At 28.0% G+C, this 24,159-nt stretch overlaps 1 protein-coding gene and 3 non-coding genes across 4 annotated transcripts in view; 1 reads left to right on the forward strand and 3 right to left on the reverse strand.

Annotated features, from left to right (window-relative positions):
• Positions 1-3,780: 3,780 nt before the first annotated feature.
• Trnaq-uug lies at positions 3,781-3,852 on the reverse strand. The gene has a single exon. It is a non-coding gene; the product is annotated as a tRNA-Gln (tRNA).
• Positions 3,853-4,017: 165 nt separating this feature from the next.
• Positions 4,018-4,099, reverse strand: Trnas-uga. The gene has a single exon. It is a non-coding gene; the product is annotated as a tRNA-Ser (tRNA).
• A 4,752-nt stretch (positions 4,100-8,851) lies between these two features.
• Positions 8,852-8,933, reverse strand: Trnas-uga. The gene has a single exon. It is a non-coding gene; the product is annotated as a tRNA-Ser (tRNA).
• Positions 8,934-14,732: 5,799 nt separating this feature from the next.
• The window catches only part of LOC123299638 (probable serine/threonine-protein kinase clkA), a 66,375-nt gene continuing 56,948 nt past the window's right edge, over positions 14,733-24,159 (forward strand). The window contains exons 1-2 of the mRNA XM_044881906.1: positions 14,733-14,758; positions 23,110-23,601. Of these exons, the coding sequence (XP_044737841.1) occupies positions 23,319-23,601 (283 nt within the window). The 5' untranslated portion in view covers positions 14,733-14,758; positions 23,110-23,318. The remainder of the gene's footprint in view (positions 14,759-23,109; positions 23,602-24,159) is intronic.

A 24,159-nucleotide genomic window follows, 5' to 3' on the forward strand; every position in this document is an offset into this window, starting at 1 on the left:
GTGAACAATTGCGGATTTTAAGGTATATATGAGTAGTGTATGGAAATATGGAAATATTAAGTTTCCTACATTTTATCGAGTACAATGTATTTAATCAAGAAATTATTGGTATGTGCTCTAAGAGTCATACCTACCACATTATGATTTTAAGTTATATTGTTAACGAACGTAAGAACAGAGAGATACGCAAATTTGTGGAAATCGAATTGTCTGTTCTATTTCCTCATGCATTCTGTATCTAAACATACATATTATATGTACATACATATACATTCATGTATTACACATTGCCTGTACTACCTAATATTGTATTTTCATTCTTAGAAATAATAACAACTCGTGTAATAATCATATTTATTAAATAATTTCTAAGAACTTTCATAGTTAGTAGGCGCACAACACAAGTTGATGATGTTCCCTTGTCGAAAGACGTCGATTTTCGATGTTTTCAAACAAATAATAATACCTTTTGATAAAGTTTGTCATGTGGAAGTAATATTATTTTATCCCCTATATAATACGGGATACCTTCCTTGTATATTTTGCTTTGATAATACGTTGATGACGTCAAAGGAATGACGTAATCGTATGATAAAGATAACATATATATAGAGCTGTTTCACTTACTACGTTATGGTACGAAAAATAGTATGATTTTTTAGGGCTATGTAATATTTTACAATATGATAATTTCGAAAAAATTTTTAAATCAGAATCGATTCGAAGGACTTATTTAAGGATATTATTATTATTAAAGACCCAAATAGTATTTAACCTGCGTTTTCAAATTTCAACACACTTTTATTAGCTTCAGGTGTAACTAACATTGACAGTGCTGAACTTTAGCACACATAATGCGAATACTTTCAAGAAAAGGTACACGCAACTTGTCTAGATTATATCCTACAGTTTAACTCGAGGTACAGATTGCCTATTACTGACGAACTCGAAGCAAATAGTCAGAAAGAAGACTCGAGTGCTGAACACACTAACAATTGCACTTACAAATAGAGTGCTAGGACGCTCTGATGTTGCTGTCGTAATGAATCCATATTGTGGTACTTGGGATATCCACGACATCTGAAATTCGCTACTTTTTTCGTAACTATTTGTTATTGAACTTTATCCCTTTTATTAATTAGATAAAAAATATGGTTTAAATTCGAAATCAGTTTCCCTCTTCCAAAAGAAGTGTATCGATTTATATGCTATTTTGCATGGCGAATCGAATAAAACCAATACAATACCGAAACGCTAAAATCAATTCTTCATGATATAGGCAGGTTTCAACCTGGAAAATGTAAGAAAAATTTCAAAACGCATGAAGGCATACAAATTTTTATCGGTATTGCAAAAGTAGAATGTCTGATAAACGAAGCACTTTGTTTCGGGAAAAGGAAACAAAAGCTCTGAAGTCTCTCTCTCTGTTTCTTAAACTTTCAGTCTTTCAAAATAATACCCAAAACGATTTAATAATATTTGAAAATATTTCAAATCCCTTACAACGATTCATTTAAATAAAAAGTTTTCAATATTGATCGACCAAGATGAGAAAATATAATGAATGTTTAAAGCTCAATCTACAATCTACAAGCGACACTTCGTTGTCGGCTGTCGTAATTTTATTTCCTTTCCTCTTTGGAGCTAATATTGCATAAATTGAATTCGTTTTTAGACAGTGGTTGTCAGTGTTTTCTCTGAATCCGGATCACTCTTAAACTTAATTTTAGTGAAAATTAGCAAGAAATATTTCTTAACAATGTTTAAAATGTGGCGCTATCGAGTAGAGAGCACCACAAACTATAGATTCCTTGAAAAACCTTAAAAACAAAAATAAAACTGAAACAAATCCAAAACTCTTGTTTCCATCAAGTGGATAAAATACGTCACAGCCTTCAAAAAGTTTGCGAAAAGTTACAGTTTTGTTTTATTCAACACAAGTTTGTGTTTTGTCCGTTAAGTGGAATTCGATATTTTTGAAAAACCCAAAGAGTTTGAGAATAAATCTGCAACCGTGTAGGAACTTCAGGGCATCGGTAGATTGTGTTGTATATTTATTCACACCGTGTGTGAGTTTTATTGGAGGCGTTTCCATGGTAACGATACACTACTTTAATTATAGAATTGTATGGATGCATATATAATTGGATTGCATTTATGACTTACATTAAAAATTTAATATTATTGTCTCACAAATTTAAATAAATAATTATGATAATTTACATTTGACAAATAATATTTGTGCAATTTGATTTATTATTTTCACAATTTTTAATGCATTAAGTTTAATTAATTAGTGTTTTTCAATTATGTTAATTTGACATTTTCTATAACATTAACATAAAGTAAAGAATTGCAAATTAATCATAACAGCCTCCTTTATCGCCAAAATTTTTCACTGGAAACGCTGGCATCGATTTTATTGTCCCTACCATGACTACACACACAACGAATACACATACCCTCCAAGAAATCGAACGTACTTTAAAATTAACGATAATACAACACAATAGCCTATAATAGATTATCATCGACCATACCTAAAAAATATCACTGTGATTGTAGATTGGACTTTATACTTGACATATTCTTATGAGATAAACAAAGATACGTATATCTGAGATATTTTTGGCAGATGTTAGAATGAAATAGATGGTACGATTCTATTTATAAACATTGTAATTACACTTTATTTTTATTTACTTTCTATTATTAAATCACAGGGGGGTATAGGGTTAAAGAGTGGGGTGAGTTGGTTCATTTTAACATTGTTGTATAAACATCTGGTTAATCAAGGATGCATGCACCTTTATAGTCATAAAGATCGAAAAATTAAAAATTATTTTCGTCTTAAACATCTAAACATCCTTTTCTTCCATATCGTGTAGAAATAAATACTCGAATTTCTAGGAAATCTAGGGAAGGCAAGACAGAATGTACTTGAGAGCACCTGGTTATCGTCTATGGATGTGATTAGATTGTTTGTTAAGGATATATAGGTAGATGTACTCAAAGAATATGTGGTTAAAAAGCCACATTTAGGGTTGAAATTGTTTTTATCTTATTTTCGATTTTGATAAAAATAAAATTTTTCGATATCTGACAAAATATCGAAAGCTGAATAATTAAAGAAAATTGTCAATTTTCAATATTTTGAAAATTCCGCCAGGTATCGAAAAATTTTAATTGTCTTATATCGTTAAGTTATAAAATAATTCACTATCAAAGTTGAAAATATATAGATATTTTTTTGTATTTTTTAACCTGAAATTACCTGATCATTTTATATCCCACTCATGGTCTTTTTCAATGCAGATTATGAAATATTTTCATGAAACTTTAAAATAAGTAATTTTTATAGGGCAAAGCTTTTTCTTGAAACTTTCTACCCAAAAGTTTTCGATGGGTTTCAGGTATACATGTGTTAAGGGTCGGATTATTGGAAAATATCATTTTTGTGTTTTATTTGACAATTAGAGCCCCGGTGAAACCTTAATAGGTAAATTCAAACTTACTTTAATCAATTCTCAAAAAAATCACAGAATTTTGTCTCTAACATGGGCTCACGCACATTGAGTTAAACATAAAAACAAAATTGCTGTTGCAATCAAAAAAATTTAGAACTATAGAACTGTTTAACATATTTGAATCAATACTTTCGCGTTGAATTTTGAAAATTTTCTTTATTTGTTTTGTAAAAAAGTCAAAAAATAGTTCAAAGAAAAGTAATTTTCTTTGTTCTTACGAATAGTAAATACGATTTAAAAAAACAAAAAATTCAGGTTCTACCGAGATTTGAACTCGGATCGCTGGATTCAAAGTCCAGAGTGCTAACCATTACACCATAGAACCGCTGTGTCTACAAATCATTTTTTATGAATTGTTTCAAAACAGATGAATTATCAAAAACTAAAAATATTTAAAGAATTTACGTTTGAAAACAACCTAAAATTAACTTTTATTAAATTCTCTAGTATAAGAAATGTAATTTTAAAAAAAAATTGGAAAAAATGTTACCGCTGCGGACAGGATTCGAACCTGTGCGGGTAGAACCCAATGGATTTCAAGTCCATCTCCTTAACCACTCGGACACCGCAGCTGATGATAGCTGACTCAATTTTTATAAATATAAAGACTTGTTTTAAAACATTAAAATTATTTTTAAAGATTTAAAATTTACTATTTTAAAAATAAATTTTATTAATAAAAATGTTTTACAAAGGTAATATGTTTTTTTTTAAATATAGTTTTTATAGCCATTTCTTATTTTAAAGATCTCATTGGTACTGGTAATAAAAACGATTAATAAAACGACCCTTTAACAAATAAATTTTAAAAATATTTAATTCAAAACTGGATTTGAAGATTAAAAAACTATTTTTGTAGTTGAAATTTTAAAATATGTTCATTTCTATTATGTCTTGAATGTTATTTAATCATTTTTATGAATAAAATAACTAAAGAAGTCATAGATAAAATACTTATATGAAAGGGTATTATCTTTTTAAAAAATCTTTATGTGAACGTCATTCAACTTCTGTCCACAGATTCTAATAGAAGTTTTGTGGCACATTTGTTTCAGGTTATTTACCAGACACCAGTTTTCACAATGTAAATTACGTGGCAGTTTTGAAAATAATTTTCGGTCGGTATTTTACATTCATTGTTTACTTGATTTAGCTACTAACGATGATTGCTTTACAATTGAAATAGATGTTACATTTTTTTTTTAAATTTTAATCAGGTATCAGGGCTCTGTGCTGATACCTGGAAGGATTTTTGAATCTTCAAGGCAGAAAGGGTTAAGGGAGAGCAAAAGTTTTGGCTGTAACTACTTCAAATATGTGTCTGTGTATGGAGGTTAGAGTTTTTTTCTAAAATACTGCTATATTTGTGGAATGTTAAAACTAGTTTATAGTATTTTTCATTTTTTTTAAAGTAGTTTATTTTTCCTTGTAACAAGTTCAAATTGCAGCTACTTCCATAAATCAAAATAAACTACTTCCATTATAGTAAAACTTTTTTATTGTGAATCAGATAATGGAAGACCTTCCATTTTAGAAGTATCGCAAAACTTCTTTCATCGGATACAATTCTATACAAATTATTTAAACGGTCGGAAGAGGCTTTTGTTTGCGGGGCTTGATTAAGGCTAGAACTTGAAGCTTGAAAAATGAAAGGCGTAAAGAAATGATAAAACCACTTTAAACTTCTAATAAGACAGGTTAAAGCATTTATTTTAATATTCTTTGAAAGATACAATTAGACAAAGAGATCGGAAATAGTATTTGACGTCATACACTAGATTTGCCATAAAAACCCATGTTAAAATCTGTTTTGCTAGAAAGAGATGCAAACAAACCTTTGATGTCTTTTATTTCATTCTAAAAATAATTTTCTTTTTTGCTGTTTGTTACGTGAATAAGCTTTTATTAAAACAAAAAAAAACATGAATATTCCCAATTACTGGCATTTAAAAATTTTCAAAAATATTGTAGGTATTACACATCTAGGGAGCAGAAGTAAAGAATGTCTCAAATCTCATGTTCATTGTATCCCGAGGCGAAACCTTGGGCGGCAAACAAAAGATCCGAGACATTCTCCGTGGTGTATATACTATTTTTCTGCTCGACATAGGCGGAAAACGGCAACTTCGTTTATCACAATGAGCTGAAAGTGGACACTTTCCACCCAGAGGGGAGAACAAGTTTTTTTGTTGCTAATCTTAACCAGGAGGTATATTACAGTTTGAAATGGGAAAAATGTGAAACGATATTACGCCAACGAAAAGTCTTATCACTCCAACAGGAAGGACAAAATAAAAAACTTAAATATTTAATTTTGCTATTTCTATGTTATTCAATGCTAAGAATTGATAAGGATATCCATCTCTCAAATATCGGATCCTATAGAAGTATAGATATATTGAAGTATAGAGAGTATAGAGTAGACGCCACTATGACCGTTTTTAATGACAAAGGTCCTTTAATAACAATTCTAGATACATTTTAAAAGGTGTAAATTTAAACAGTTGGATATTTATATAAATAAAATAAAATTACCCCCCATGCGTTCATATTGCAAATACTCATAAAAAAAAAGAATCCTGCAATACATACCATATGTGGCTTATTTATTTATATAAAAAGGGCTTTATTATGTTCAAATATTAACATTCTCAATATTTGTACGTATGTTGATAGAGTCCAGCCCTATTATAACAGACCTTATTGTTAATGATTAATATTATTAACTAGAGATTCTTGTCTTAAATAAAAAAACATTTAGCTTCGATTCATACTCAATTGCCAGTTTTGATATGTAATTGATCAGACTCGTTACCTATGGTCTATGTTCGAAAGGTCGGAAGGTTAAAAGTATTATTATGTTTTCGGGAACATTTGGGAATAATACCTACTATGATATTTTTCTCAAGATAGAGAAATAAAAAATTTACACAAGCATACCTCGAACAAAACCAACAAACATGAAAATTCTGCACGAACGTGACTCAATTAGAACGAATACAAAAGTTTTACAACTGATTTCTTATCGTGTTACCGACAAACAAAATCAATTCTCAGTACTCCAGTTCCTGAGGTCAAATCCCTTGTGGTGACGATTCAGCAATCATAATGCAAATTTTTGCTTTTACGATACTAACCACGCGGTTTGAGCCTAACCACTAGGCTTGAGCTGGAGGCAACCCTAAAATAGCTATTCGTTGTGTGCGTAGTCATGGTATGGACAATAAAAACGATGCCAGCGCTTCCAGTGAAAATTTTTTTAATATTAATTTAATGTTATAGTTTTTTAATTTTACATGTTAATGTTATAGAAAATGTCAAATTAAAATTATTGAAAAACACTAATTAATTAAACTTAATGCATTAAAAATTGTGAAAATAAGAAATCAAATTGCACAAATATTATTTTTCAAATGTAAATTATCATAATTATTTATTTAAATTTGTGAGACAATAATATTAAATTTTCAATGTAAGTCATAAATGTAATCCATACAATTATATATGCATCCATACAATTCTATAATTAAAGTTATACATCGTTAACATGGAAACGCCTCCAATAAAACTCACGAACGGTGCGAATATGTGAGAAGTCAAAAATTTCGTAGTTTGTATTGAACTACCCATTCATCTTTAAGTATTTACAACATAAACAATAACAAATTAGATTTTAAATAAATACAAATGCAAAATTTAAAATAAATATTGAAAAACATGCAATTATTACGTAAACATAAATAATAAATATTTATTTATGTAAATAAAATGTATAATGAGTAATGACTAACTAATAACAAGGAACTATTTAACTACTAATAAGGATAACTTACAACAACTGTTTAAGTACCGCATATATTATAAATTAACTCTACAAACCTTGCACCATCTCAAATTAATTTGGTTCCCTTAGTTTATTTTCTGACCATTCAATAATTTTTTATACCATGTATATAAAATATACCAAGGTATACTAAGTTTAGTCCATAGTTTGTAACGCTTAAAAATATTGATACTATGAACAAAATTTTGGTATATAGGTGTTCATAAAATCACCTAATTAGTCCGTTTCTGGTTGTCTGTCTGTCGTTTGTCGTCTGTCGTCTGTCCGTCTGTCATCTCGATTACTCAAAAACGAACAGAGATATCAAGCTATAATATAGGACGTAGGACCCATCTTGTAAACCGTTAGAGATAGAACAAAAGCTTAATCGTAAAAAATATTCCTTATAAAAAAAGAAACAACTTTTGTTTGAAACATTTTTTCGTTAACATCACTGTTTACCCGTGAGAGCGCAAATTATGCTCAAATTGTATAATATGTATTATATGGGAATTCAGTGATATATATGTGACATGTACCTAAGTATGTGTAATGTGACAGAGTAATCAACACTGTCTATACATGGTATTTCAACAATTAACTGAGTCAATTGTTTGTTTTCACTTGTTTCTCCATATCAGCAAAATAATACAATCATATAAGCAAAAAAATTTACTTAAAAATTTACACTTTAAAAAAAAAGATACTCAAACTTTTTTTTGTATATTTGAGATTCAGGTTATCTTTCCAATAAAGCCAATACTACAGATATTTACATACTAATATTTTAAAGTGTTTAATTTCCTTTTAAAAAAACGAGAAACCAACCTTTTTGTTAATTTTAAAGATTTTTTAAATCTGATATTTGGAAGTGCTAACTTCATGTAGCTTAGTAAATTGCAAATGACACAAAATAAATACATTCTTTTTGCATTGTTCAATACATTATATGAGTCTGCATTGGGCACAATATTACAAGATAATTTTTTGATTTTTAATTTTCACTGCAAAAAATTTTCACTGTCCCATTTACATGCTTTTATTCGCAAATTTATTCCAGCTGATTAATGTGCTTAAAGATCAGATGTAAGAAAAAAAGATTCATGGGAAAATTTTCATTACCTCTAGATTATTGCAGCTTTTCTCAGGTTCATAAACAATTGTAGCTTTTTTTTGACGACTGGAATTTTATTTTCCCTAAGAATCGTTTTACTGAAAATTAAGCACCAAATGAGCTCCTAGTAATATGTTGAATATCCCTGCTAAATTTACCTTTATGAATCTGAATTTTTTATGGTATAAGCCATACTTAAATCTGGCCCCGTACAACCTTTTTCCTTCCCTTTAGCTAATACAGTTTTGAATGTTGTAAAAAGATAACAAAAACACTAATTCCTTATTAAACGCAGTTTTAGCATTTAATTTTCTCACTTTATTTAGGGATTATTTTTTAATAAAGGATACAAGAAGCACCTCTTCAAAATTATGTAAAATAAATTTACGCTGCGGACAGGATTCGAACCTGTGCGGGTAGAACCCAATGGATTTCAAGTCCATCTCCTTAACCACTCGGACACCGCAGCTTATATTGATTGAGTCAAAAAATTTATTCAATTTCCTGTATCGCCTTGGAGATCGATCGAAATTGAGTTTAGGGATTTCAATCCCGCTATTAGGTAATTTATAACAGAATGGAATAGATCACAAAACATTTTTTAGTCTGCGTAATAATACACAGAATCTGGAATTTTAAGACAACATAAAGCTACCCACTTAACGCTATTTCTATAGATTGAAAAGAGGAATTTTCACCCTAAAAAAACCAAACATGCTTGTCTACATATACTATGTTAAACAGGATTTAAACAAAAAATAATAAGACAAAAAAAGATAAGAATTTATTTTGAATTGAAATGTAAATTACAAGACGTTTTACTATTGTGAATAGACCAAAACAGAATGTAATAGATAATAGGGTAATGTGTTGTACCTTGTAATCTGTATACTGTATGTATTTATCTGTATAAAAAACCCGTGATGTTCCACGGTCTAATAATAATAGGGTACTTTCGGCAGTGAAAAAGAATTAAGAAATTTGAAAAAAGTTAAAATTTATGTAAATATTCTGATTTCGAGTCATAAAAGCACATTTTTCTTTTATAATATCAAAATTAAAAATCGTAATTTTTAAACTGCATATCACGTGATCTAAAACGCGGGCAAGCCCTGCTGTGATATGAAATCGGTATGCGCCATAGACCATCAGTTAGTTCAGTGTAGACAGGTGGGTATAATATATCCATAGATAATAAGTATTTATATTTATTATAATCAGATATCTATGAATATATCTGTCAAACTTAGTTGTGCTATAAGAAAGCGTGTGTATTTTTTCGAAATAAATTTTTTGTGGCTTTTTATTAGCAAAATCAACATTTTGAGGTACTTTTTCAAAAATAGTAAAATACCCTATTATGTCCTTTACGAATAAATTTAGCTACTGACAATGGTTGCGTGTTTTTATACCATGCATATGTTGTATGTTTTTATACCATGCATATATGAAATGTATCAAGGTATACTAAATTGAGTGCCAAGTTTGTAACGCTTAAAAATATTGATGATTCGAACAAAATTTTGGTATATGTGATATACCAAATTCCTTAAATCATAAAATCACGTTATTTGTCCATTTTCGATTGTCTGTCCATCTGTCTGTCGACTCGATAACTCAAAAGCGAAAAAATATATCAAGCTGAAGTTTTTGTACCGTACTTAGGACGTAAAAAGTGAGGTAGAGTTCGTAAATGAGCAGCATAGGTCAGCTGGGTCTTGAGTTCGTATAGTACCCATCTTGTAAACCGTTAGAGATAGCAAAAAAGTTTAAATGAAGAAAATGTTTCTTACAAAAAAAAATTAACAACTTTTATTTGAAAAACAACTGCGTGGTTATCTAAGAGTGGCTATCTTTCTTTACTTACATGAAGATAAAAAAACATTAAAAATGTTCAATTTGATTCAAGGTGCAACACACACCCGCTCAAAGTAAATACCTATCTATATTTTGATATATTATTATGGCAATAGTTCAAAAAATATTGGTTATAACAAACAAAAGATTATACAATAAAGAATAAGAATTGAAAGAATCAACCATTATAAAGATTATAAACCAGCAAAACACAAAGGAGAAAACATAGATTATATTATTTTGATACCATAGAAACTAGCTATTATTAATAACTAGTTTTTGGTTACATTTTTTTTTGGAGGCAACACCTTTAGACTTTTTTTTTTTTAATAAAATTAATAAATTACTACTGTGTCAATATAACCCTAGGCATTAATAATTTCTTATTATTTTCATTATGCACCCGGGTATATTGTGTTTATTTTTGCAGTTTTTTATGATAATATCGAAAATGATTTCATCAATCATCGCAATAATATGTAAATATTACTTTGATATAAATCTCTTTTCGCTGAAATATGATTGGTCGTTGATTTAAAGTGCGAAAGTCAAAAAACTCCAATGACTATATAATTATTATTATTAAGCTTAAAACTTGAGGAATATTGATAAAAGTTTTTATTTAAATGATAAAACATTAATAAAAGCACTTATTGACTAAAAACCCAACATTTATTACGATTTCTTCATATACAACCATGTAAAAAGGGCTGGTTTTAATAATTTATTAATCGTAAACTGTACAGAGAATCGACTTGAAATTTATACGGAAAGCGTATTAAATACACTTTAATTGAATTTTTAATAGCACTTTCGTTTTGGTATCGAAACACCTTAATAAATTAATTGTATTTGATTAAAGACATAAAAATAGTGAATATACAGTAGAATCTCGATAAGTTAAAGTCCAAGGGAAACACAAAATATTTTAAGTTATAGAGGTTTTAAGTTATCAAGTGTCTATGTTAGGTAAAGGTTAATATAGAGGTATGTACATGTTTCTATGTACGCTAGTTAATATAGAGGTATGAACATGTTTCTATGTAGTTACTGAGGGCCTATACAGAGATTATTTATTTAAGTTATAGAGGTTGCGTCTTTTAAGTTATAGAGGTTTTGGGCTCTGTTGGGAAGGGAACATAGTATTTTTTGAAGTAACAGAGGTTTTTATGTTACCGAGGTTTAAGTTATCGAGATTCTACTGTATAATTAAATTAAAAATATTGATTAATAAGTATAAATTTATAAACTGAATATTTATTTTGGCAATATTATCTATTATTCTAACTGTAATAATAAGTCTTAACTGTAATAATAACAAATCTTGGAAAATTTGTTTAACATCATCATCATTGATACACATACAGACAATTAATAATTTTAATTATAATAATTTTATAAACATCTATTGTCGTTAGTAATAATAATTTATTACATGTATCGTTCGTTACTAACACTGACTAAGTATCTAAGTACAAAATAAAACTGTTGATAAAATAATTTTTTGATTTTTTAATTAAATCACAAAGCGTTTATTATCAATTATTTTTGTTAAAGATGTATATTCATGAGAATTATTAATAGACAAATAAAATAAATTATGATAGTTTAAATGATTTAAGAAGTTATAACAAAATGTATCATCAAAGTTGAAAAAAAGATACAAATAATTTCCTGTAAGTCTAAACTCGCCTTGGCGCTCGTATTACCTTAAGGATGTACATTCATGAGAATTATTAATAGAAAAATAAAAAAAATTATGATATTATAAAAGTTTATATGATTTAAGAAAAAATAAAAATTAAAAATTCAACTTTGATGACCAAATTGTCAGAAGATATCAATTTCCAAACTTGGATTGAGTATCTAACGAACATTTTTACCAATTAATATCGCTAAATAATATTGAACAAGATAAAAACAATAAATATGTACCAATATAAATAAATACATTGCTTACACCACTAAACATAAGTCAAGTCAACTCAACTAGTAAATATGCAAATAAATAGTTGCCATAATTCAAGCAAATCACATTACATCAATGTATATACTATGTATATGTATTCGCTCCGAGCGTGAATTTCGTTTCCATGACAACGATACACTACTTTAATTATAGAATTAATGGATGCATATATAATTGTGTGGATTGCATTGAAAACTTACATTTAAAATTTAATATTCTTGTTTCACAAATTTAAATAAATAATTACGATAATTAACATTTGAAAAATAATATTTGTACAATTTGATTTCTTATTTTCACAATTTTTAATGCATTAAGTTTAATTAATTAGTGTTTTTCAATCATTTTAATTTGACAGTTTCTATATCATTAACATGTAAATAATTGCAAATTAGTCATAACAGCCCACTTTATCTCCAAAATTTTTCACTTAAAGCGCTGGCATCGATTTTATTATCCCTACCATGACTACGCACACAACGAATAATAGAATGTTGTACTACAACAACACATTACATTCAGGAGACTACAGACGTAAAATATTTTTATACCATGTATATATGAAATGTAAATAGTATATTAAGTTTAGTCCCAAGTTTGTAACACTGAAAAATATTGATGCTACGAACAAAGTTTTGTTATAGGTGTTCATAAAATTACCTAATTATTTCCGGTTGTCTGTCTGTCTGTCTGTAAACACGATAACTCAAAAACGAAGATAAATACCAAGAAGAACTTTTTAAAGCGTGCTCAGGACATAAAAAGTGAGGTCAAGTTCGTTAATGAGCAACATAGGTCAATTGGGTCTTGGACCCGTAGGACCCATTTTGTAAATCGTGTATGTATGTATGTATGTTTGGCTATCTTTATTTGCTGATATGACGTAAAAAAAACGATTGCGTAATCAACTTTGTCTTTACATGGTATATTTCAACAATTAACTCAGTAAATTGTTTGTTTTCACTTGTTTTATTTAAGATTGGCTTTTGCAACTTATATACTGCCATTAAAATACATGACGTAAAGTATTACAAACCTATTGAACTCGTAAGACGTGTATTAAATACAGTCGTATAAAATATCTTCAGGTCTTTTAAGATACAAAAATATGTTTAAAATTTCAGTTGTTAGAAAGACATCTTATAGTAATCTTAAGTAATCCCGGCAGGAGGTATAGTGTTGTAACTGGATAGTTCTATTCCCTCGAATACCCACTTTTAGTCGACCATCTGTTTTTCCGTTCTCCGACCACTGAAATCGTGTTAGAGATCAAGAATGTTGCAAGATAGGAACAACAACGTAGCTATTTTACTGCTGACCAATTACCTACTCGGACTGGGTATGATTTGACAGATCTGATCTTAAATTTGGCTGTGAGCTGCAAATTGTTTACGAGGCGAGTCGATGCTTTTATAGCTTAAGTGCATTTCAGCAATTTTGAGTGAATTCCCAGGAAGAAGAAGATTGAGACTTGATATAGGTTGGGTTAGTATCAAAAAATTTGTTGGATGTCTCGACAGTTTAGCCTCTTTTCCTCTTTTTTACGTCGAAATAATGTAATCTTAGCACCCTTCCCCTCCTTTTTATACCAAAAAAATCATATTTTTTTCGTAGTTTTTAAAACTATGCTCATCTATACACTCTTTCCAACTGAAGTTATAAATAGCAGAAAAGCTATAAATTGCTCATGTTTTCCATTACATTTTATCGAATACTAAAAGGATCTCTCATCAAATTCCATATTATTGATACTTGTGAAACCGTTCATATCTAGTCCCCTTAATAAATAATAAAGTGAATGGATGAATTAGTTAGACTAGGACACATATGATCGTATGACATATACTACATACAGTACATACACTTATGTGTGTAGTGAGAGTGAACTCGAAGGAGATCACTGATCACTGATCATATTACCACCACTTTGTCAGTCATAGTCAGTCAGTCCACAGTCAGTACTAGACCTCACTACCCAAGTACCCAGTACGTACCTAAGTAGTGTTCACATGTGTGTATATTTATTATTATTATTAGTTTATTATTAATTCAAATACAACAAATTCAATTATTTAAAATATACGTTAAAAATTATTATTAAATCAAATTTGATATGTGAATTATTGTGTTTTAATATTAATTAAAGTTTCATTAAAAATTAATTTTTTTTTTCACGTGTTATGACTGTCATTTGTGTTTTTTTTGTAAATTACATAATGGCAGGTTTTTAAAAATAGTGCTGAAATTTTTTTTTTAGTTATTTTTGAATTTTTGTATTTATGTGGTTTTTAGTGAAAATTATTAATTATGACTCGGTATTGATTGTCATTTATTTTATTAAAATAAAAGTGAATTTTTAAGATGTTTTAAAAAAATGTTTGTGTTTTAAAGTTTCAAATATTAAAAAGAAAACGACCACACACCAGTGGATTTGGATTATTTTATATTTTTGATTTGATTTTTAAAAGGTAAAATTACTATCATTAATTTTTTTTTTTTTTTTAAATTACCTAAATTTATTATTATTATTTTTTTTAATGGTATTTAGATTTGATCTAATTATTTTTGTATTATTTATTTATGTCCAAAATTATTTATGTAAAAAATTGCTCTTGTAAGAATTTATATCCTGGATAAAATGATGTTTCCAGAAAGTATGGAATAGAGGTTAGAGATTATTATTTAATCATTGTTTGGTTGAAATTTCATCAAAATTTTTTCTTGTTGAACTGTTTTTGTTTTTAATTCGATTTTCATTAGAAGATTTTTCAATGATTATTTAATATAAAGCCTAAGTTTAGATTTGAGCATATATCAGAACAATACCGTTGAGATCGACTTTGAAAATCTGGAAATGTCATGTAATTTTGAGATTCTTCAAATGTGAGTCAATTTTAGTTTCGGCCAGATAAAATATGATACAAATAATTTATCGGATATCTCGGAATCTATCAATATCAATTTTAACCAGACAATCTTGTCTTTTAGGTTCTATTTATCGTAGTAAATGATTTTTTTCAGATACTGAGGTAAAACATTCCTTATTATCCTTACTCTCAAGTTTCTTTTAAGTCAACGCTAATAGCTCAGTTAGTTAAGGCCTAACCAATATCGCTCGCGGTATGCCTAGGGTAGCTGGCTCGATTCCTGCCGTCACGACAAAAAGTAATTTAATTAATGGTTGTGATGGGTAGCCTCTGAAAATAACTGAGGATCTGATAAATGAAATTATCAGCGGAAAAAGGTGATAAAACATATGATATCATAATGGGCTTTATAGCCTAAGTGTGTGTGTCCTTCGTGGACAGCCAATATAACCTAACCTAACAGTCTTCTAAGAAGCGATTTATAAATGATAAGACCTAATATGGCGAATTTTTTCGAAAATCGAATTTAGTATAAATAATTTTAAAAAACATACTTGCGTTTAATTTTTACCGAATAAATATTTGAATTTTAAGAAAACGTTTTGAATAAAATCTTATAGTATGCTTGAGAAATAACTTTTGATTTTTTATCTTTCCAAACGCGTTTTTTTCCGCTTGTGTTTATGCCTTTTATTGGGCAATTTGGTCAAGGTTCGACAGTTTTTCACAGTTTTTGACAATTTAATTTCAACTTAGATTATATTTTTAGCCACTTATTTAAATTATTTTTCCAAATATCATGTGATAAACAGGTTCTTAACAAGAAAATAATTCATCCTGGATTATTCACGTTCTTTGTTTCTCCACATCCAATTTAGCTAGCCAATTTCCAAACGGAAAATTTTCCGAATTATTATTTCTTATCAATAATTTTGATTTTTTAATAATTTTTAAATAAGGCCTTTTAATAAATTCTTGTGAAAGATGGCTTAACTTAAATAGTTTAAAAGATTTACCCAACCATTTTTGGTTGAATAGAAAGATGCTTCTAAAATTGATTTCATTGTTTTTTATGGTTCATTAGGTCACACATCTTTCATCATACAATTCATATCTATGTTAGAGTTTTCGACATTAAATTCTTTCGGTAAATAGTGAAATAATAGTCCGTTATGGAATAAATATTATAAGGGCTGACGGCTCTCACTGTTATTAATAAAATTAAACCGTGAATTTAGTCTTAAAAAAAAGGTTATTTACAAAAGGGTTTTTTGTTGTACAAAGGAATTGTATGTAGGTTAGTTATAACATGAAGTAAGAATAGGTTGTACAAAGTGGTTCATATAATTCAGTGTTATGAATCTTAGTTTTATATAACAGTTGCGTAATCAGGTTATGGGCTATTTTACAAACTAAGAAAAACAAGTGAAAATAAACCATTAACTGAGTTAATTATTGAAGTACCCTGTATAGACATTGTTGAATATCAGTGCGTGTATTTTTTTTTAAACTAATTAGGTTAGTTTAAAAAAGCAAACAAAGTGACGAAATTCCGGCAACCATTTCTTCTAGTTTTCGAAAGTTTTCTAGATAATTTTTGATTCGTTTAAAAAAAATCAAGAAGACTTACTAATTGATGCTATACCTACAAATTTTCTACTCTTTATATTATATATTTTTGGAGGAAATGAACACCAAAGTCTTGTTCTGCCTTGATACCTCGGGGGAAAAAAATGATGCTTACTTCTTTTATAAGGAACATGTTTACATTTAAAGTTTTGTTCTATCTTTTACGGTTTACAAGATTGGTCCTGCGGAATAGGCCTATGTTTCTATTTAGGTCTCAAACTCACTTTTTACGCCTTGAGCACGCTCTTAAAAGCTTCAGCTTCGTATCTTTTTTCATTTTGGAGTTATTGTGATAACAGATGAACAGACGTACAAAAAGAAATAGGTGATTTTATGGACACTTAAAACAAAATTTTGTTCGTATCATCAATATTTTTAAGCGTTACAAACTCGAGTCTAAAATTCGTATATCTTTATATATATTACATATATATAAAGATATACTAATGAAATCAAGGATTGCAAGCTTTAAATTTTCAGAAAATATGTATTTCCATACTTGCTTTTATGTCCCGAACACCGCATTTCATATGACATGCTGACAGCTGAAATTTTTAGTGTTACCAAAAACTGTGAACATACTGTATATCGAAAAATTTTATTCTCGACATTTATCAGATTTCCCCAAGCTTTAACTGAATTTTACCTTAAAATTTGACATGGTAGCCTAAAACATCATACTTTTCTGGAAATGTTTTTACATGTTCCCTTAATTGTAACCACTCTGTAGATCGACCGGATATAATACTATATGTGTTTTTGTTATGAAAGTAATGAATAGATATTTTTTCACATAAAATAAAATAAATTTATAATATAAAAATTTTTTGTTATATTTGTAATAAAACAATAATTATTGAATAATAACAATTTAATTTAATTTATTGATAGAATAAAAATAAAAATCTTGTAATAATTTTATTATTTAAAAATGTAGGTAATTTAATAAAGTTATATTATTATTAAATTTAGATCAATAATATTTTCAAACTATAGATTGGTTTAGTTTTTTAGTTAGCTACCAGCTAGATATTATTTAAAAATGTTTTAATTATTTGGTGTTTATTTTAGTACAGAAAAACTTATAAATTACTGTAGTTAGTAAAGCAAACATCTATAATTACAGCAGGGTTCGAAAATATCCGATATTTATTATAAATATCAAAATATCGGATATTTTTGATATATATCCGATATATATCAAAATTTTGATATTTAAAAAAAAACTAAAATGTTTGAAAGGTTTTATTTCCTTAGGCACTTCAAATCAGACAAATGAAACCAACGATTTTTTACAATTTTTTTAAGGGGTACCCCTTTGAAAAATATCGAAAAAATCGAGAAAAATTTTTTTCCCCTATTTCGATAAAACTCAGTATATAATGTAATTTTGACCCAAAAAGTTCAAAAATCGGGTTTATTTAACTGTTGGAAGCATAATTTCTGAGATATCCTCCAAAATCGTCCATGAAGAGCAATTTTCTCCGAAAATATGAATCCAACCGTCATATAAACCCGATTTTTGAATTTTTTGGGTCAAAATTACCTTATGTACTGATTTTTATCAAAATCGGTGACAACAAATTTTTTTCGATTTTTTAAAATTTTTTTAAGGGGTACCCCTTTGAAAAAAATCGAAAAAATCGAGAAAAAAATGTTTTTCCCTATTTCGATAAAACTCAGTATATAAGGTAATTTTGACCCAAAAAGTTCGAAAATCATGTTTATTTAACTGTTGGAAGCATAATTTCTGAGATATCTTTCAAAATCGTCCATTAAGAGCAATTTTCTCCGAAAATACGAATCCTATCGTCATATAAACCCAATTTTTGAATTTGTTGGGTCAAAATTACCTTATGTACTGAGTTTTATCAAAATCGGTGACAACAAAATTTTTTCGATTTTTTAAAATTTTTTTAAGGGGTACCCCTTTGAAAAAAATCGAAAAAATCGAGAAAAAATTTGTTTTCCCTATTTCGATAAAACTCAGTATATAAGGTAATTTTGACCCAAAAAGTTCAAAAATCGGGTTTATTTAACTGTTGGAAGCATAATTTTTGAGATATCCTCCAAAATCGTCCATTAAGAGCAATTTTCTCCGAAAATACGAATCCTATCGTCATATAAATTACAGTGGCGATTAACCTGCAAAGATCTGGAACTGTCAGAAATTTTTAAATTCTAGGAAATTCTATAATTTAATTCCGAAGGGCAAATTATTTGTCGATATCTTAAAATGTGGTATATATTTATACTGTGTATATATGTTATATATATCAAGGTATACTAAGTTTAGTCCCTAGTTTGTAATCTCTTAAAATATAGAATTGATAAGTGTACATAAAATCATTTTAAGAATCCATTTCCAATTGTTCAATATCACGATAACTCAAAAGCAAAAAGAGATATCAACGTCAAATTTGTATGCTCAGACCGAAAAAAGACAGGTCTTGGGTCGGTAGGACTCATCTTGTAAACGGCTAGAGATAGAACAAAAGTTTAAATGTAAAAAATTTCCCTTATAAGAAAAATTTTCAAACAACTTTTGTTTGAAACATTTTTTCGTAAACATCACTGTTTATCCATGAGGGCGTTAATTAGGACAAGACTTTGGTGCCCATTTTCTCCAAAACTATAAAAGATAAGCAGTTGAAGCAAGTATTGACATTCTATGCACTAACATTTTCTATGCAGGGTATTTTAAAAATTAACTCAGCCAATTGTTTGTTTTGACTTGTCTGCATAAATTTTAATTCCTATCTTTGATTAGACCACTATTTAAATAAGTTTTACTGTAATCATGTTAAATAATTTATATTGATTTTTAATCATTTTATTCAATTAAGTTTTCAACAATTATTTTGTATCTTAAATTCTTGTATTTCGTACAAAGAACATAATTTGGTATATTTTATCAATGAAAAATATATATATTGCATTGATTTATGAATTGATCGAATTTATGGTATTTTATTGAAATCAAAATCTATTGTATATCAATCGACATTATTCGTGTTTGATTTAGTCCGTGAAATTTTTTTGTATATATTGTTCTAAATTTGATATTGGTGCCAAATTTTTTGGATAGGCGAAAATCTATTTTTAAATTTAGTCCGGTTTATGGATTTCAAAATATGGACTTATATTGCACTCGAATTCGATAATTTCAAATTTCAGAGGAAATTTGTCATCATTTGATTTCGTAATTATTACTTTTAAAAGAAGTTTTTTCGTTATAATCTGTATTAAAAAATTTTTGGATTAATTAAATTATTTTCTTAACATATAAGAACTACTTTAAGAAATGACTTTGCAGCACTGACTTCTATAACTTCCACGCATATTTACAATTATGGAAGTACAAAAATACGTTAAGGAAAAATATGTTATTTATTGCATAAAATACGCTCATTTAAAAAGTGATTTGTTTTTTAAATAAATTCAAAATGTCTTCATAGCTTAATAGAACCATCTTGTTTAGTAATTTAGTATGCATATGTGTGTCTATGTCTAATAAAAACTACAAACACACATATACTAAGAAATCTGTACGAATCATCATAAAATTAGCGTACTCTACTTGATTAATAATCTGCGTAATCAATTTTTTACTTTTAAAAATTATTTTAATAAAATTCTTATTAAATTCAAATGAATCAGATTTTTTAAATTTATTAAAATTTAGTTTTATTACTTTTTTTTATTTTTATTAATTATTAAAGTTTTTAAATGCGGGTTCTTGGTTTAAAACAAAACTACAGTTAGGACGCTTTCACTCACATGATCACACCAGCAAAACCGGACCCAATGACAACAATTTAGCCAGCATTGTTGTTCATCGTTTGATTGAAATATTAATCAAAAAATTTGTTTCCGCGTACCTTTTTATTGAGTTATCTTTGCTGTTTTCTTCACTTGTTGCTAAAGTTGTTTCTAGAGACATAGTCTGACATAGATAACATAAACAAGTGAAAACTAACAATTGACTGAGTTAATTGTTGAAATACCATGCATAGACAGTGTTGATTACTCTATCACATTACACATACATACATGTCACACATACATAACTGATATTCCCATATAATACATACTATACAATTTACGCCTAATTTTCGCCCTCACGAGTAAACAATGATGTTTAAGAAAAAATGTTTCAATCAAAAGTTTGTTTAATTTTTTATAAGGAACATTTTTTACATTTAAACTTTTGTTCTATCTCTAACGGTTTACAAGATGGGTCCTAGGGACTCAAGATCCAATGGATCATTGTTGCTTATTTACGAACTCGACCTCACTTTTTACGTCCTGAGTTACGCTGTAAATGAAATGGACTAATTAGGTGATTTTATGAATACCTATACCAAAATTTTGTTTTAGTATTACAAACTTGGGACCAAACTTAGTATACCTTGGTATATTTTATATACATGGAATAAAAAACATTTGACATGAACACTGATAATTTGATGGGAGTGTTAATATGTACTTCTGTATGTTTATAGTATATGTATACATACTAACGTCTAAGTATTTTGTACAGTAACATAAATGTTTTCACAAATAGTGCATGTGTAATATGAACTTGTTTATGGAATTGACTATAATTGTCAAACCTTATTTCGTGATAAACCTTTTATTTATAAAATATTTATAATATTCAAATTTGCAGGAATATTTTTTAGCATAATTTATCCATTAATTTTATCAGGCAGATATCGATACTTTTAAAGGTCACACCTTCTAAAGCTTGTTATTTTAAAATTTGCACGATGACGAATAAAAAGGAAGTTTGAAATTCTTATGAAATTAAAATGAATCATATTATTTTTTTATTATTTTATTTAAATTAAAATTAATAGTTTTTCTTAATGATTTTGTTGTTTTTACTGAGTAAATTTTTTAAAGATTCATCTGAAGTGAACCCAACCCAATTCATATGTGTTGTTTTTAAATTGTGATGGATCTAAGATCAACATATCTTTATAGAGTTTACCTTGAATTTTATTTACTTACATAATAATTAAAAATGTTGTTTTTGTTATTTTTATAAATAAAATAATATAATTACGCAGTTTTTATTCATATAATTGTTTGTAAAAATCTTGTATTTTCCATTGGATAAACAATAACTATGAGATGGAATATTTCTTGATGTTTTTTGGGAGGTTATCCATCCGTCATTTTAAAGATGTTCGTCATTGTCCCAATGGCCTTGATCTAACAATTTACTTTTTGTTGACAGGCTAATAATTTAAAACATGCGATTATTTTTGGAAAATTCCTATTCTTTAACCCCAGAACCAAAGAAAGGAGTGTTTTAAGTTTGACCGCTATGTTTGTGTGTGTGTGTGTCTGTCTGTGTCATCGTAGCCCCTAAACGAATGAATCGATTTTGATTTTTTTTGTTTCGTTTGAAAGGTAATTTAACGAAGAGTGTTCCTAGCTATGTTTCAAATGCAAGTTTATAGTTCCGCACCTGATTTAACTAACTAATATAGGCGATGATCTTCAAAATAGGTTCAATTTCGAGATGGCTCTAAGGAAAAATGGAATTTAAAATGGAGAGTGTTCTTAAATATGTTTCAAGTGCGAGTTTAGGGTTCCGCTGTTTTAAATCGGGTGTGAGCAAAATGCTCATAACGCGAGTTTTGACGTGTTAATATTGAAGGTTGAATTTTTTTATAATCTTAGTTATTTTATTTTTGGAAGTATTCATCGAATATTCGAGATTTTGGTACGATATCCTAATAAAACAATTGAGAATATTGGACATTAAAATTATGACGTAATGTTAATTATATATAGTTTTTATTATTATTTAGAACGAAATTTTAATTTCGAATCAAACTCATACATTGTTTTTGTTCATCATTTTTTATAATCATTTTATTTTAGGCTGAGAATACATTTGCTATTAATTAGTATCTAAGTAATGTTGGCTCAAATATTGTGATACTGATTTAGCCCATAAAAAGCTAATAGCCAACTTGTAAATAAATCAATAGTAAAAGGAAAATATTGAAATTTGAAACAATAAAAAATTTTATTTCGAATTTCGACTTAAAAAAAGTGCACCTGAATAATTTATAATTCTCTACGTTTCTTACCTTCTGGGTGATTCCATAAAAAAGTCTACCATGAATGGAAAAAAAATTATTGTATGAATGATACCCGAGTTACTAAATCTTACTCTACTAAATAGCATTTGTATTTTCGGCTTTATTTTTTAATTTGCTCTACTGTATACTTAAAATGTACTTAAAATTGAATTTATTTAAATTATTATTAATTTCATTGTTTATTTTTCTTTTTTATTGCAGATTTAATTTAAAAAATTAAAATCAACAATCATCATGTTCCCCCGACAACAAACGAAACAAACCGATCACTTAAATATTATTTTTTTTAAATAAAGTGTTTAAAAAGCTGCGGGTACAGCTTTTAATACGAACGTTATAAGTGACTTAACGAATGAAAATTAACGCGACAAAAACATGAATTTTGATATAAATTTAAAAATAATGTAATTATGTTGATTTTAACACCATCACAACAAACGGACGACCAACACACTACACCCACATCATTATTAAAACATAATAACAATAATAATAATGATAGAACGTTACCCCCACCACCGCGTGTTATATCGGCTGAAATTAAAAAACCTAATGGATGTATTATAACGCCACCTGTAAAACAACAACATGTACAGCGTGTTCAAGGAACAAAAAATGGTTGTTTGGCGAATAAAAATAATTGTAAGAAAAATATATCATCATCATTGGATTTTATACAACCAAAAATTAGTGGTGAGTTTTTTTTAAAAATATTTTTTTGCTAGTTTTATGGATCAGAGCGCAAACAAGTGCGATTAAGGTCGTAAACTTGATAATTGTAGAGCTTATCTCCAAATTTTTTTCCCTTTTTTACTAGACTATTTGTTTTATGTATCATCGTCAGCATCAAGCTATAAATATAGCTAGAGATATAACACCGTAACCTAGGAAACTAAAACTTTTTTAAATAATAATTAAAGCTGTACAATTAACTATTACCTAAGTGATTCTGATCTTTGGTAACTTCTGATTACTGTTTATAGATGGCGTTTTATTATTATAGTTTTTTACACACGTTAATTATTTCAATTTACAACTTATGAAATTTTAATTAATCGCACTATTCGGAATTAATTAAAAAATTAAAAAAACACAGTTCTTCCAAAGTTTTAAGTTTTCACTTCCATCGGCAGACTCCCTTGACTGACTATCTTTTTTTGCACGAAACAAATGTCTATAATTTTAAACCCAGTACTTAAGGTTGGGATATTCCTGGCTTTTCTCATTGAAAGATATTTTGTTAATTTCCTT

This window comes from Chrysoperla carnea, chromosome 5, assembly GCF_905475395.1.
Source record: "Chrysoperla carnea chromosome 5, inChrCarn1.1, whole genome shotgun sequence".
Taxonomy (NCBI): Eukaryota; Metazoa; Arthropoda; class Insecta; order Neuroptera; family Chrysopidae; genus Chrysoperla; species Chrysoperla carnea.